The following is a 15,350-nucleotide window of genomic DNA, read 5'->3' as shown; positions in this document are numbered from 1 at the left end:
AGGCTACACGGTGAAGCAGCCAGGCTCTCAGCCTTGGGGACAGTTGAGCAATGGAGTACCAGACCAGTGACATCACATGCAGTGAGAAAACATTATCTGAAACGAATCCAACAAGAAACCAGGACAGAAAAGGGCAAGTGTCACAACGCAAATAAAAGTGGGAATCCCTGTCAATAACAGCTGGTGTCAACTTCTTGATTCTGGTCATCTTGCTTCTGACCATCAACAACTCAAAGAAAGTCAGTTGTTTAAAAAAAAATTCTGTACCCCAAGATTTTGGCTCATGGGTCAGAACAGAACAGCTATCCTGCAGTTCCCTCCAAGTAGAGAATGTATGAGATCCTCCAAAAGCTGTCTCCCTCTGTTATGTAGATAAACTCAATTTCCATAAAAGACAGAGATATAAGTTCTTCCCTTTACTATGAGGGAACTGAGGCTTAGAGAGGGAGACCAAGACACCTGCCACTGGCACACAACCAGGAACCCGAGCAATGCTAACTGTCCCCTTGGCTGTCCCACCCAGCTGCTGCTACAAGCTACTTTCTGGTACTCAAGGTCCTTCCCATGACCTCCATTACCTCACTTTGGGGTTACATTCCATGGGAAGTTTTTAAAACATTCCCAAGGAAACATTTCTAAGGACAAAGCATTGAGGGCAGCCTAAAAGTGTATTAAAATGAAGGAATTATATGTCAGGAAAGCTTAAACCAAAATGGAGAACTGAAAACAAGACTGAGGCTGAATGAGGTACACCCCATAATATTTATATTGCCTACACACACAGAAGAAAACCCTAGGTATGGGAGGCCAGGAAAAGATAGGATTTACGAGAGGAGAAGAGCAAAGGTGCCAGCATGGACAACTGATGCTGACACAGAGCACCACTGGGAGGGAAGGCTCTGCAGGAGAAGCGCAGCAAAGCCATCCTCACTGTAACCAAGACTAGACTTCCCTTCACTTGAGATGTAGAAACAAGACTAAAGTCACTTTGTGTGACACATCCCCTGTAGTCCTAGAATCTGTTTCCTAACCCTGCAGACATGGCTGACCCTGTGTCTCACATAAGGACATTCAACCTTTGACACTGACAGGGAGGCCATCTGAAAAGGTCCAGAATGGCACAATCAAGTTACAATCAACAAGAGAGAGTTCTCACAGTGCATTAGTGTTAAGACATCTGCGTTCAACTGCATTCATAGCTATCTCAGCTGCATGCAGCCTTTGAGCACAGGCTGGACCCAGTTAGACCAAGAGACGACACCATCAAAAACTATGCTGTAGCCAGGTGTAGGGGCCCAGATCTTTAATAGTAGCACTCAGGAGGCAGAGGAGATGGATCTCTTGAGTTCAAGACCAGCCTGGCCAACATAGTGAGTTCCAGAACCACCAGGGTTACATAGAAAAGCCTTGTCTCAAAGCCAAAAGGAAAAGAAAAGAGAAGCTCAGGGTCTTCTCAGGCTGGGCCTCAAAATTACATCACCCATTTTTGTGAATGGACAATGACCATGATGAGAAGAGGTGCGGAACGACTGAAGGGCAGGAAGCAGCACACAATGCCATGCAGAGAACAGAGTCACAAAGAACCTGCCCCCATGCCTGAGTAACTATAATTACCTAGCAGAAACCTCCTCAATCTTCTCAAATGTCCGGGCCACGGCGAGAAAAGGGACCCTGAGAAAGGAAAAGAAAAATGATAAGCACTTGAATAAGCCATAACATCCTGTAGCCACCCTGCCTCTTCACATTTTCCTGAGATAAATGCAGAGGCAACTATCCACTATCCCTTCCCATAATTCTCTCGAAACAGAGATGGGAGAGATGTGGCAGCTCTTCCAATAGAGGCCAAAACAACAGCCTCTCATAGTCACGGGGGCAGAACTTAAAACAGCATGGGAAGGCTAATCCCTTACTTCTGGCCATGTTTCCAGCAGGCATCTTCAATGGGATGATAGTTATTCTTGGAAGGATTATAATTTGCTGGATCCAGGGTTCTAAGGAGGCAAAAAGAAGGTGAAATTGGGTAACTCTGGGTCTAAAAAATGTTTCTACTATGTGTTGGGCCTAGCTCACAAAGCCAAAGGTTAACACATTCCTATCTCCTCACTGCTGACAGAGAGGCCCTCAGGAGATTCCAATGTAGATGTCTGCTACTTCCAGAGCATGTACTCAACCTGGTAAGCTCATTATGGTGGAATCAGTATACTAAGAACTGAGGATAGAGTGCTGGGTGATACCAGTGGGAAACGAGGCTTAAGATTTTGTCTTGGGAACAACGCAGAACCACTCTAGGAAGGTGAGTAGGGGGTGAGGGGCAAGAATTACTACCATGATTACCCTGCTGCATGCCCTTAGCCCTTTGGGGAGGGTCATACTGGAAGCTGGAAGTCAGACAAAATGTCAATCAGTGGGTATGCAAACTCCCTAAATAGTTCTTATTCTGCTTGTATCCTAAGGCTTTGCAATAGGGCCCAAAAGTGTCTAAAACACTGACCAAAGACCAAGCCCTGCAAGAGGAGAAAACCCAAGCTAGGGCTGAGTCATGGACTTGCAGAAAAGAATGTGCTAGGAGATGTTTCTCAGACCTGGGCACTGACTCACCCCTTGGTCTCTTCCTTCCTTAGAGTGCCTGACTCTTCTTGTTTGACTTCAGTTTTCACTGCTGGTTTTCGGGGTGCTGCAAGGAAAGACAGGAAGTAGAAGGCCCCTACTCCTCATAGGCCCAACTCCCGTGCCTTATTCAGCCAGCACTGCCTGAATAGAGCCCCACAATCTGCTGCCCACACAGCCCAGATGGATAAAGATGAGAAAGGTGCTCACTGAAGAAACTGCTCAGTGTCTTGGCACCTCTAGCAGGAGGTTTGCTCTGTTCCTCTTCCTGAGGCTTCAGTTTCACTCCTGCCTTACACACTGGAATGTTCTCTGTCTTTGTCAGGGTTACTGACTCTGAAATGAGAAGGGGTAGATAGTGATACAAACAGTGTTGGAGTTGGTTTTGTACACTCTGTATTCAGATGCTGAGTTCTGTACCCCAAGATCAGGCTGCAGTCTGGACATGGGGATTGTGTTGACCAATGTGCTGTGAAGAATGTTCCCCAGTAATCCCTGACGGGTAATTAAAAAGCTAGAGCCTGTGACTGGGCACCAGAGAGAGAAAGGTAGGACTTTGGATAGATGAGGTGATCTCAGGTAGGGACCACAAGGGAGAGAAGGAAAAGGGATAGCAGAAGACAGTTGCCATGAGGCAGGGTGGAAGATGAGAATGGACCACAAGTACATGCCAAGAGAAGCTCACCCTGAGGATATACATGGAAATAGCAAGACTCAGTTGGCAGGCAATAACAGGCAATTTATCCGGTTATTAATAGACTAATCAGGTTAGAATAGCTCAGAACTTGCGAAACATAATACCAGCAGCTTGTTAATAAAATCTGATGTCTCTGTGTCATTTATTCTGGAGCAAAAAGTATAGAATGGGGCAGAAACCTCCCATAAAATTACCACTCACTATAAAGTTTCTAGCACTAAACATTAAAATCCCAAAGTCATTGCACCCTATGAGTGGAAAATTGAGCAATTTTGACCTTTCTCTATCTGCTATGTAAATACAAGGCCTTTCTGGCCTAATGTTCACTCCTCAGTGCTAATGAAAGCATAGCTGACAATGGTCCAAAAATTGCAAACTTAGGAATGGTAGTGAAAAGAAACCTCATCACCCAGTTGAGTGGCCATCAGTGTGAAATACCAGCTACTCAGGACACTGAGGTAGGGGAATTACAAAACTACAAAGCAACCTCATAGTAAGATCTCAGACAAACAACCCAACAAACAAAAAGACAAAACAGAGTTGGGGTGTGACTCAGTAGTAGAGCATCTGCCTAGAAACCCCCAGTGAGCAATGGAAACTTGGCTCAGCAACTAGACCACTGACTGCTCTTCCAGAGGTCCTGAGTTCAATTCCCAGAAGCCACATGGTGGCTCACAAACATCTGTAATGCGATCTGATGCTCTCTTCTGGTGTGTCTGAAGACAGCAACAGTGTACTCACATGCATAAAATAATTAAGTAATTCTTTAAAAAAAATAAATAAAAGAATCCTCCAGTAAGAGGCTGGGGCCGTAGCTCAGTAACAGAGTACTTGCCTCTCCCACTAGTAAGAAGACTGAGGTATGGCTCAGAATTAAACATGTGCCTAGCATATATCAGGCCCTGGGTTCCACCACCAGAAAAAAACAACTAACATGATTCATGTATATGTATATGCCTAAAAGTGTCCTTGCAAAAGTGAACATGACACAGGGGTCTCAAGGACACCAAGGAACAGAAGCTGCAAGAATACTCCCTCTTCTAAATCCTGTAACTAAGCTTAGATATTGCACTTAATAAACACCTACTCAGTTTGTTGTATCTGACAGCCATGATGTCTAAAAGCATTTTATTTAGGGCTCTTTCCTTTCTTCCCACATGCATGGGGTAAAATAAGCAATAAACCCAATAGTAAAAGCAAAACCTCTGATTATCTTGGAGTTCACACTGAACCCATGTTGGGGAGTCTGTGCCTTGTTTCAGTGAACCACCCTCCACAGACAAGTGATGCCCCAAGCAGGATCAGGAAGCTAGAGGAATAAGCAACTCACCAGGGGACTTTGTGGGCTCAGAGGGGACTATGAGCTGGTCCCCCTCCTTTTCTTCCTTCTGTTTTACGTCTTCAGCCTCTGCGAGGCTTTCTTTTGGGGTCTCTGTTCCTCATGACAGACAGAAAAGTTAAATGGAAGTGAGGCCTAAAGGCACTCCCACCCAGTACAGTCTGAAGCAGAAAGGTCACAAGTCCAAAGTCTGCCTGGACCACAGAGTAAATTCCATTTTTAGTTTGGGTTACAAGATCCATGTAACTCAGCAGTGGAGCACCTGCCTATCCTGTACATTTTGATTTACAAACATACTAAAAAGTCATACCACCAGGGTAATGATAAAATTACAGACTCTAACCTGGGGGAAATTTGCCTTAGAACAAAGATACTCCTCTTTTTCCAGGAGATACTCAGAATTGGCAAAATCGCCAACTTTAAGTTAATTTTTTTATTGACTACAAACTGCCAATAGGAAATCAAGACTCCTCTAAATAATTCAAACCTGTCATGGGAAACTAAGCCATATGGAGATTTTTATTATTATCACATGAACAAGATCCTGGCTGGGTCAACAACTGCAACTGGTGCATCACACACAGCCCCCATGATCAATAGCTCCATCTCTGTGGCTGTTTCCCTGCATTGATCCCAGGATAAAGGGAACCCTCTCGACAGTCTAATCTCCACAGGAAAACAGTGACACCTACTGGACACTACACACACAAACATCCCGCTCCCTCACCTTCTTCTTTCTTCCTTTTCTTAGCTGTTTTGGTTTTGTCCTCATTCTGCTCCTCAAGAGTGTCTTGAATTGTCCGTTTGGGGAGCTGCTTCCGCGCTGGAAAGGTAAAGGGAGCACTGTAGCTGACCAGCAGTTTGTCTATGTCTGCCCCAGTGATCAGACACAATGCCTGATGAAAGTGGAGACTTAGAAGGTTCTGGATCCCCATCCTCTTCTTACCTATCATAGCCACTACCCCAGTGTACACCTCGTCTTTCCAGCTCTGAATCTGTGACCTTGGGTGAGTTATTTATTCTGTCTGTCCCTCCCTTTCTTGCATCATGAGAAAGGAAACAAGCTCCAGTAAATGATGATAACAGGATGTACTCAGTACCCGCAGCATGGTGTCTGAGAACCTTGAGGATCCAGCCACTACATTCCTCTCTAGCTCGTGTCACATGCTATCCTCAATCTGCCTCTTCATACCACACTGTACTCTCTAGAAACACCAGTGTTAGCATTCCCACACGTGTCCTGTTTTCCTACCTCTCAAAGTCTTTTTGTGACACCTATGCCTTTTCCGAACCTTCACTAGGCAACATGGACAACTGACTTCTGAGTCAGCTCTGCCCCAGGGAAGCATTCAGGAAGCTGCATATGTGATATTAAACTTGAGTGTTTAAAGGAGAGGAAAACAAAGCCAAACTGGAGAACCTAGTTCTAACTATATATCATGATCTCAGTACAATTTCAATTCTAAATTACGAGCAGTCTTTTTTTAATGCTGAGTGTGGGTTCATATTCATTATAACTTAACTAAATCTGGAATCCCTGTGTCTGTGAGGGTTTCTGTTGAGTTTTAACTATGGAGGATTCACCCTGAGTTTGGGTAGTACCATACTATGGGTGGGGAACCAGGTATATATAAAAACAAAGAGGAGAAAGTGAGCTGAGCACCAGCGTTATCTGCTTCTGCTTCCTGACATAATCCTGCTGTCATGCCTTCCCAATCATTATGGACTGCACTGTCAAACGGAACCAAAATAAACTCTCCTACCTTTTACATGCTTCTGGAAGGGATTTTGTCACAGTATGGGGGGGGGGGGAGAAGAAAATAAATATACACTTAGTTTTCCAAATCTGACATGCTGTACGTATGTACCTGGCAATTCACACATCGTGTTTAGGGTTTTAAAAATAGCATTCCATAAAAAAAGCAGATTCCCACACCCGAGTTGCTCATGGGAGACTGGAAAGACTTCCCTTGCTGAGGCCTGCTTTCGTGGAGCACCCCATATGTAATGCTTGGGTCCAGAGGTGTTGCAGAGTTTAGGGTTTTCAGTTTCATGCCTGTAGACGGCATGACTGAACTGAATGAGTTCTGACAGCATGCACCAGCTTCCCGATGTCCACTGAACCTTTACAAGTACCCATCTCAGTCACCTCAAACCATCAGAGCATGCTCAGTCCTCAGGTCACATATGGCCCTCACCTGGCCCTTCCCCATACCAATTCTTCTACTTCCATTTAGGTCTCAATGTCTCAGGTGGATTCTCTAGAATGTTCTCCAGTCTCTTCATTCAGTGTCTCCTTGATTTCTGTGGTCCCTGTGACAGAACTCCAAACTTAAGTGACCCACATGTTCCTAATTCACTCATACAACCTGGAATTCTCTTCCCCTCTCCTATCCCACCTGGCTCCCTTTGCCTTTCAGGGCTCAGCTTAGTTACCTGCTCTTCCAGAAGACTCCATACTTGCACTCTTGTGTTTCTACTCAGAGCCTTGTGCAGCAACTATCACTCCTCATGACAATCACAATTTCCCACATATACCAAGCACTGACTGTGAGCCAAATCAGGCCCATGCACTTTACATGAATCAGCTTTTAATCCTAGCACTTCTGTGCAGTTGGCACTGTACTTCAGGCCACCTGTTCCACAAGTAAAAGTAACCACACCTCTGCAAAGGTGAGGTTGTTTGCCACAGGTCACACAGCTCAGAGACAGTTAACCATGCTCACCACCACAGTTCTACCATTGGAAGGACGATCACCATGGGTAGTATGGATGGAAGGGATGAAACTGGCCTGTCCTTACCAGTTCGACGCTTTGGGAATCCTGATGGGGAGATGTCCATGGGGGAGCTGCAGTTGAAGACAGGACTGTTCTCAGGACATGTGTCAGGGCTGGGAGGAGAGCTCTGTTCAGAGTCTGACACAGGCTTCTGAAAGGAGACAGAAAGAACAGTTCTAAAATAAAGAAGATGCCTGTCATCACCTGGCAGTCGCAGCTACCACATGCTTCAGAGCAGAATGGACTCAGCATCTCATGTCTAACGTCATTTCTGGTTCCTTAGTCCCATCCCCACTCAGGCCACCTTCTCTCACCTAGGTATCATTAGATCCACCATCATAACTTTTAGTGACCCAGAATCATGCCATTATAAAAACCAATATTAATTCTGTTTCTTAAAGTAACAGAATCTTCCTTTTACACTTACAGATATGGTGGACTTACTACAGATGTACCAACTTCCCTTGGAGTTAATACAATCATGGGCCTGCCTCCTTTACAACTAGTGTGGTGTGGTCATGAGACTAAAGACTGCATTTTCAGCCTCCCTTGTAGTTTCAAGATCCAAGGAGAGGACTAATTCTTGCACACTATCCCATGATGCCTACCATACACATGGCATGCACTTGCATGTCACACAAACACAGACACACACATGAGCTATAAAAATAAAATTAAGTAGAAGAGGAGTCACAGGAAATGTGACCACAGAAAACACAGAAAGAGAACATAAGAGTGTCTCAGCTAATGGAGAAACAGGCTTCTGGAAAAAACAAAAATGACATGAATATAGTCTTCCCCTAGAGGCTCCAGAAACAAAAGGCCTTGTCCAGACTCTAAGATAATCAATCTACTCCAGGTACCTGACCTACGTAATTACTGGATAACTGTGAAACAGCCAGCACCACAGGTATGTTCTCCATGAGGTACTTGAGGTATGACGATGTCAAGGGGCCAAATGAGCCCCACCTCCCAGAGAAGTGGTAGACTGGAACCCTGTACCCCAACTGTCCTGCTTCAAAGACCAACAGCAGAGACTGCCAATCTCCTGAACAATGTCCCCAGTCTTCCTGTATAGCTACTGTACTCAGCTGCATGGGTGAGTAGGAAACTGGCAGGCTTGAGGTCAGCATGATGGCTCAGTGGGTAAACGTGCTTGCTGCACAAGCCTAGAGACCAGAGTTCAATTCCTAAAACTCATTAAGGAGAGAATACCACAAAGTTGTCCTCTGGCCTCCATGTGCACAGCAAGGATATACACACATACACACAAAAATTAAATTTAGAAAAGAAACCAGTAGGCTACTGGAACCTACCTGGACTTTGGGGGTGCCAGGGGCTTCATCTTCGTCCTCCCCTTCACAGCTCAGAACCTGGGCTACCTTCCTTCCTGTCCTCTTCACTGGAGAATCACTCTCGGGCACCACTTGATTCCTCTCCTTCAGCGCCACCCTGGAAGTCAGGAGGGAGATGGTGGAGCACATGGCAGGCAGCATGGGGAAATCACCCACAAAACTCTGCATTCCCTTCTCTTCCATTTCAGTGAGCAGTGAGCATCTTCTAGGTGCCAACATGGCGTTCACTTTTTTTATTTTCCCTTTTGAGATGGTCTCATGTAGTGAGGTCTGGCCTCAATCCCAGTAAGTAGCAGAGGCTGCCTTTGAACTCCTGAGCCTCCTGCCTACACCTCACCAGCACTGAGATTATGATGTGTGCCACCACACTCGACTTCATTATATGTACTTAAGTATCCTTCCCTCCCTTTCTTTCTCTATCCTATGCCTGAGGCATCCTGTGAGGATATGTCATGAAGGGTGGATTTCTTGCAGGGACAGGCTTGACACAAATATACATTTGGAGACCTTTTTCTTAGTCAAAAGAGTTGCAGCAGGAGACATCATCAGGCAACAGCATAATAGCCTGAAGTCTTACATGAGGAAAGGGACACTTATTCTAAGTCACTGTCCCCTTGATGGCAGCTCTGATCTCTCAGCTTATGAGATACAGGCATGGTGTCATGCATGCTGGTGGCAGTCACTAAAGTGCTGAGTGTCCTCAGAAAGCTCATGGTCTAAACAGTGGCCATCATGAGGATTAGCATCTCCTTACTTCCTGGTCACAGGCACTCATCCTATACAACTCTTACAAAGAGGGAAGCAGGTTCATGCCCAGCACCACAGAAAGAGTCCTACAAGCCTTCTGGAGCGTAGAGGAACAGCTATCCACTAGGTTCACCTCAAAACCCAGGGTCCTGAGCTCTGGCTGCCCCACAGAAAATACTTGACAGCTGTTTTCTGAGTAGATGCATGTGTACAATACCGTGAACATACAACATACACAAGCTATTTACATATATAATAGTCTCACTTTTGTTATTTAGAAGTAAGCTAAAGGTGTTTGTGAATGAGTATGGATTGCATGTCAGGCATTGTTCTAGCCACTGGAGCTCTAACAGTGTCAAACAGGCAGACCCTGTGCTCTAGTATAAGACACTTACCCAGTCCTGTCCTCAGGTATAGTAAGCATCTAATGTGTTTGCTAGATAAAATCTAATGTGTCTGCTAGATAAAATAAATGTGTTTGCTAAAGCACTGCAAACTGGTCATAGTGCTTCCTCTGGGAAGGATTAATGGAAAGAGTTCAAGAAATCTTAGATTAAACAATATAAATCCATTTATTTTCATGTGTATGGGTGCTTACATGTATATCTATGTACCACATGAATGCCTAGTGCCTACAGAAGCCAGAAGGTGGCATCAGATGCCCCTGGAACTGGAATTACAGGTGGTTGTGACCACCACCTGAGTATTTATAAACTGAACCTAGGTCCTCTGGAAGAGAAGTAAACGCTCTTAACTGCCGAGCCATCTCTGAAGTCTCTAGATTTTATTATTATTATTATTATTACTATTACTAATTATGTGTATGCCTATGTGTGAATAGGTGCAAATGGACATAGGAGTTCCAAGAAGCCAGAGGTATCAGATACTCTGGAACTAGAGTTACAGGTAACTGTGAGTCACCTGACATGGGTGCTGAGAAGCAAATTGTTGTCCTCTGAAACAGCAGTTTGTATTCTTAACTACTATACCATCTCTCTAGCCCCAAGGTCAAATTTCTTCTTAGTTATCTGAGTTAATGTTTTTACAATTACCATGTATAATTCCTCATAGAGAGACCAATGTCAAACAAAAATACCTATACACATAATTACACTTACATGTAATTAAAAGCAAAAGCATATTTAAATATATTAGTATAGAACTGTAACACCCATAAAAGGGAAATAACCTAAATATTCTCATAAATTAAATGCTAAATAATTCCTTTAGGATAGCCATAGTAGGGAATACAACATAGAAAATAAAAGAACTGAGCTCCTGTGCTCCTTAACAGAAAAAAAAAAATCCTCTATGCTATAATGTTAACAACAGCAAGCTGATGAACAATAGCATATAAAATATACAGCATGACCTGAGTACATCACAGAAAAGAAGCATGCATTCTCATGCACCTGCACACTGACCTACTCCAACATTTATAGCTTGACTACTGCATGTGCGGAGGGAGTGCCTTCCTGCAGTAAGCAGTGTTGGCCGGGCAGTGGTGGCACCGGCATTTAATCCCAGCATAGGGAGGCAAAGGCAAGCGGGCCTCTGTGAATTTGAGACCAGCCTCGTCTACAGATTGAGTTGCAGGATAGCCAGGCCACACAAAGAAACCCTGTGTAAAGGCACATCTGTTTACTCATTGACCCAATGCAGAAAGCCTATCAGATATTAGGTACCTTTTTACTCCCGAGGAAGCTGGAACAAAGGAAGTAAAGTTTCCTGCTCAGCATCTCAATTTGGAAATTATGAACCAAATGTATATTCACATCCATACACTGGCCCAAGGGTGATCATGTTACCCAAACAAGGCCACCCAGCATCTTCCTGAGAATGTATCAATCAAAATGTGGCCAACATCGCTACCCAATGGAGAGTCTGGTCTAGAATAAATGCAAAGCATGTGCAAACAGAACCCTGACAAGAATTCTGTTGGCTGTCTGCTATCTAAATTAAGTATCATTTTGAGGCCTGATACATCTGAAGTAGGTTTTTAACACATGCAGACAAAATAATTTTGACTGTTAAAGGCATATGCTGTCCTCGTCCCTTACATACTTTGGAGGGGGTTCCTTCTCTCTGATGCTGCTGGGTGTCTCCTTCTCTGGCTTCTTCGCTTTACCTTCTTTTGTGGGTTGAAAAAATGACCTGGAGGAACACAAGGGGTCGAGTCATTAATAGCACTGATGCTCTGCACACCTGGACGACACCTGAAGCTCCAGGTACCAGCCATGCATATTCCTCTACCTTTGTATAACTTTTAGGAGTGTTGGGGGGGGGGGGAGACAATGGTATGGATTTAGTAGTTCAGTGGTAGAGGGCTCCCCTAGCATGGACAAAGACCCTGGATTTTATTCTATTCTGGACTCTTGGGGGCAGGACAGGAGTTGGGGGTGGGGTGTAAAAGGCAAGAAAAGAAAATAAGAGAGCAAAAAGCATATAAACAAGAGTTGTTATCTCAGGACAGACCATACTCAGTTTTCCATCACATGAGTGCCTGGGGATTTGTGCTTCCCAGGTATCTAGTAGGGTAGATGATAAGGTCTGAGTCTACTAGTATCTCTTCCCTCCTTTATCTGATACACCCTTCTTTCTCTTAGTACATGAGTGACCAACACTTATACCTATGATACACAGACACATAACCCAAGCCTTAAAAATTAGTACAGTGCACTGCACACCTGTAGCCACCATGATTGTCCCAAGCCAAAATTTGACTATAAATAGCTCTGGGTCAGAAAGGAGAGAGAAGGATGGCCAGGAACCAGACTGGACAGCCCAGAGACCCAGGATAGAACTGAACACAACTGGCAGACAAAAATGTCAACGAAATGATTCATAATGATATTCTGCTATACTCAGATTTATGCCTAGCCCAATTATCATCAGAGGCTTCATGTAGCAGGAGCAGATGCAGAGACAAACATTAGGTGGAGCCAGGAGAACCCCACAGAAGATGGGGAGGAAGAACTATAGGAGCCATTAGGGTAAATGACACCAGGAAAACACAGCCCACAGAATCGACCAAGCAGAGGTCATAGGGGCTCATAGAAACTGCAGCCGCAATTACAGACTCTGTATGGTTCTGGGCTAAGTCCTCTGTATATAGGTTATGACTGTGTAGCTTGGTATTCTTGTGAGACTCCTAAAAGTAGGACGGGGCATCTCTCTTTTGCCTGCTCTTGGGACCCTTTTCCTCCTAGTAGTTTATTTTATCCAACCTTGATATGAGGGTTTGTGCCCAGACTTATTGTAACTTGTTATGCCAACTTGGCTAATAACCCTGGGAGGCTTGCCCTTTTTCTGAAAGAAAATGGAAGAGGAGTAAATTGAGAGGAGGGGCTAGAAGGAGTAAAGGGGGGTATTCAGAAAGGATGTAATCTATGAGAGAATATGAGAGAAAAATAAAAATAAATAAAAAATAGAGAGAGAGGTACCCTGGAAGTGCTAATCTTGGGAGAGCCAGACTGAGAGTAACATCAAAGGAAACACAGCTGACCATAGAGAGATAGACCAGGCAACATTTTGGTAGATGGATCTAACCAAGCCTACAACTATGGAAACCAAGTGCCTTCCTCTTTCACATTCTTAAACATGAAACATCGCATTAGTACACAGGCTATGAACTAGCACTGAGGCTGTCCAGCGCACTGAGGGAGGTTTAGTGCATGTCTAACTTCTGTCCGCTAGATATCAAAAGCAGATTACAGAACCCCTAAACTGTCAGAACCAAAAATGTCTCCAATCATTGCCACGTTTCCAGGGGGCAAAACTGATGACTGAAAACTACTACATTAGGGATCCACAGCCTGCAATTAATTAACTAATTAATTAATTTTTCCCATTTTCTAGACTACTCAACACTAGGAAATTTCAACTTCAGGTCTCCCTCAAGGTCTTCTCAGAAAAGGCAGCTATGAAGCAGAAAACCCAGGGTTTTAGAGAATGAATTATGTGGACACTCCCTCTTGCAAGGAAGAGGGATGGCAAGAATCAGGAAGCTCAAAACACTGAAGAGGCTCAGAAAGTTGTAAGACTCACTAGCCCCTCCCCAAGGTTTACATAAGTAGTTCAGCAATTGCTGAGGGTGAGGGGTCTCTTCAGTGGAATTGCCTGCAGGTTGAGCAGATAGCTCCAGGGATGCAACTTTCAGAAGTCATCACCCATGCTGAAGTGAGCTTAGGAGTGATGTAGTTGCCTCTGATGCATCAGCTTTCCTATAGGTAACACCATATAACTCAATTGTTTTACTAAGCTAAATTTTGGTGGAATCATTTCTTTGGCTTGTCATCAATGCCCTTATCTGGGGTGAATGTTAGCTCTCATTTTCCCAGGAAACATCACAACACAAAGTGCCTTGAGCATGGCAGGGGCCTTACATAATACTTCTCTGCATGTTGGCAGCAGAAGTCTCTCCTTTCCTCTCTTGCTCTTTTTTTCTCATCAGTTGTACCTGAAAAAGAAATCCAAAGACCAGCTAAGGATATTGGCTGTGCCAGAGACTAAGACTTGGGGGAAAGGGGAACACAACTCTTAAGGAAATAAAAGAACAAGTGTATTCAGGGACTGCCGAGACGGCTCAGTGGGTAAGAGTGCCTGCTGTTAAAAAGAGAGAGAGAACATGAGTTTGAATCTCCAGCACCCATGTTATAATAATAATAATAATAATAATGTCAGGCAGGCATGGTTGTACATGCCTGTAAACCCAGCATTATGGGATAGATACAGGTGGATCTATCTTAATGGTGACTGCTCTCCATAGAATGAGAAAATTTTACTGACATTTATTTTTTTTCACATTTTTATTCTTTGAGAGTTAAGTTTCGTTATCTGCCCCCTTCCCCTTTATATTACTGAAGATAGAACCCAGGCAGGGTCTGTTGCTGCTAGGAAAACACTGTACCACTAAGCTATATCTGAAGCCTTCCTTGGCTGCCAAATGCCAAAGGCCAGCTTCCCTTTCCAAATGTCCATCCTCACCCTGACAACTTCCCTCTGTCCTCCCTGTTCAAGTTTCTCTGCCTCTTCAACTCCATATACACTAAGCAACAAGACCTGACCCTCCCCTAAGTGTCTGCAGATCTCCAGTCTTATCCCATCCGTGCCCCTTCTGGCAGCCAAGCTCACCTTTTCCCTGGCTCCTGACACTCATCGCGCCAAGCTTCTCTAGTCTTCAAATCGGACCACTATCTGACCAATGACGTCACCTTGCTTTCATTACAAGCGTCCCATAACACCAAGCATCCCACACCGATTGATAGCAGGCGTCCAGGGTGAAACACCACACTCAAGCCTTCCTTTCCGGCCCCAGGCCGCCCCTCTTCTCTTGGCGCCACTAATTCTGATGGCCACGCCCACCGCCAGGCTTTCTCCCTAGTCACGCCCTTCCAAGCCGCCACCAGTCCTCCGCAGACACCAAAACTCCTGCGGCCTTGGTCAACCAGTCAATCAGTCAGCCAGTCAGCCAGTGGCTCTCCCTGTACACGGCTCCTTGCTGCCCTCTCTCCTGCGCCCTCGGTCGCCGCGACGTCCCCATTCCCGTTCCGCTGGCCGCACCCGGAACCTGCAAAGCTCACTGGCGACAAGCGCTCGGCACTCTCGCCGACCCCAGCCCCAAGCCCGTGCCCACGTCCCCACTTGCCTCTCCAAATCACTTTGCCGGACGCCGCCACACTCGCTCACTCGCTCGCTCGCTCGCTCAGAGACGCAAACCCGAAATCCCCAAATTCGCGCCACACAGATTTCGCGCGCACTTTGGCGGGAGGGGGCGGAGACGAGCAAGGGCGGGGGCCTGCGAGTAGCGCGTGCCGCAACTATCGCC

The 15,350-nt window shown here is 45.1% G+C and overlaps 1 protein-coding gene across 3 annotated transcripts in view; it reads right to left on the bottom strand.

The window, feature by feature from the left end:
* Lig1 (ligase I, DNA, ATP-dependent) overlaps positions 1-15,350 on the bottom strand; it is a 34,252-nt gene that overhangs the window by 17,297 nt on the left and 1,605 nt on the right. Inside the window, 11 exon segments of one of the 3 annotated variants that reach the window (NM_010715.3) lie at positions 1,615-1,671; positions 1,911-1,991; positions 2,599-2,674; positions 2,818-2,943; positions 4,635-4,736; positions 5,371-5,466; positions 7,446-7,572; positions 8,738-8,873; positions 11,588-11,677; positions 13,909-13,982; positions 15,171-15,304. In NM_010715.3, the coding sequence (NP_034845.3) occupies positions 1,615-1,671; positions 1,911-1,991; positions 2,599-2,674; positions 2,818-2,943; positions 4,635-4,736; positions 5,371-5,466; positions 7,446-7,572; positions 8,738-8,873; positions 11,588-11,677; positions 13,909-13,925 (908 nt within the window). In that variant the 5' untranslated portion in view covers positions 13,926-13,982; positions 15,171-15,304. 3 annotated transcript variants of the gene reach the window in all.

Source organism: Mus musculus, chromosome 7 (genome assembly GCF_000001635.26).
Source record: "Mus musculus strain C57BL/6J chromosome 7, GRCm38.p6 C57BL/6J".
NCBI classification, from domain to species: domain Eukaryota; kingdom Metazoa; phylum Chordata; class Mammalia; order Rodentia; family Muridae; genus Mus; species Mus musculus.
This window is presented reverse-complemented; position numbering and strand designations above follow the sequence as displayed.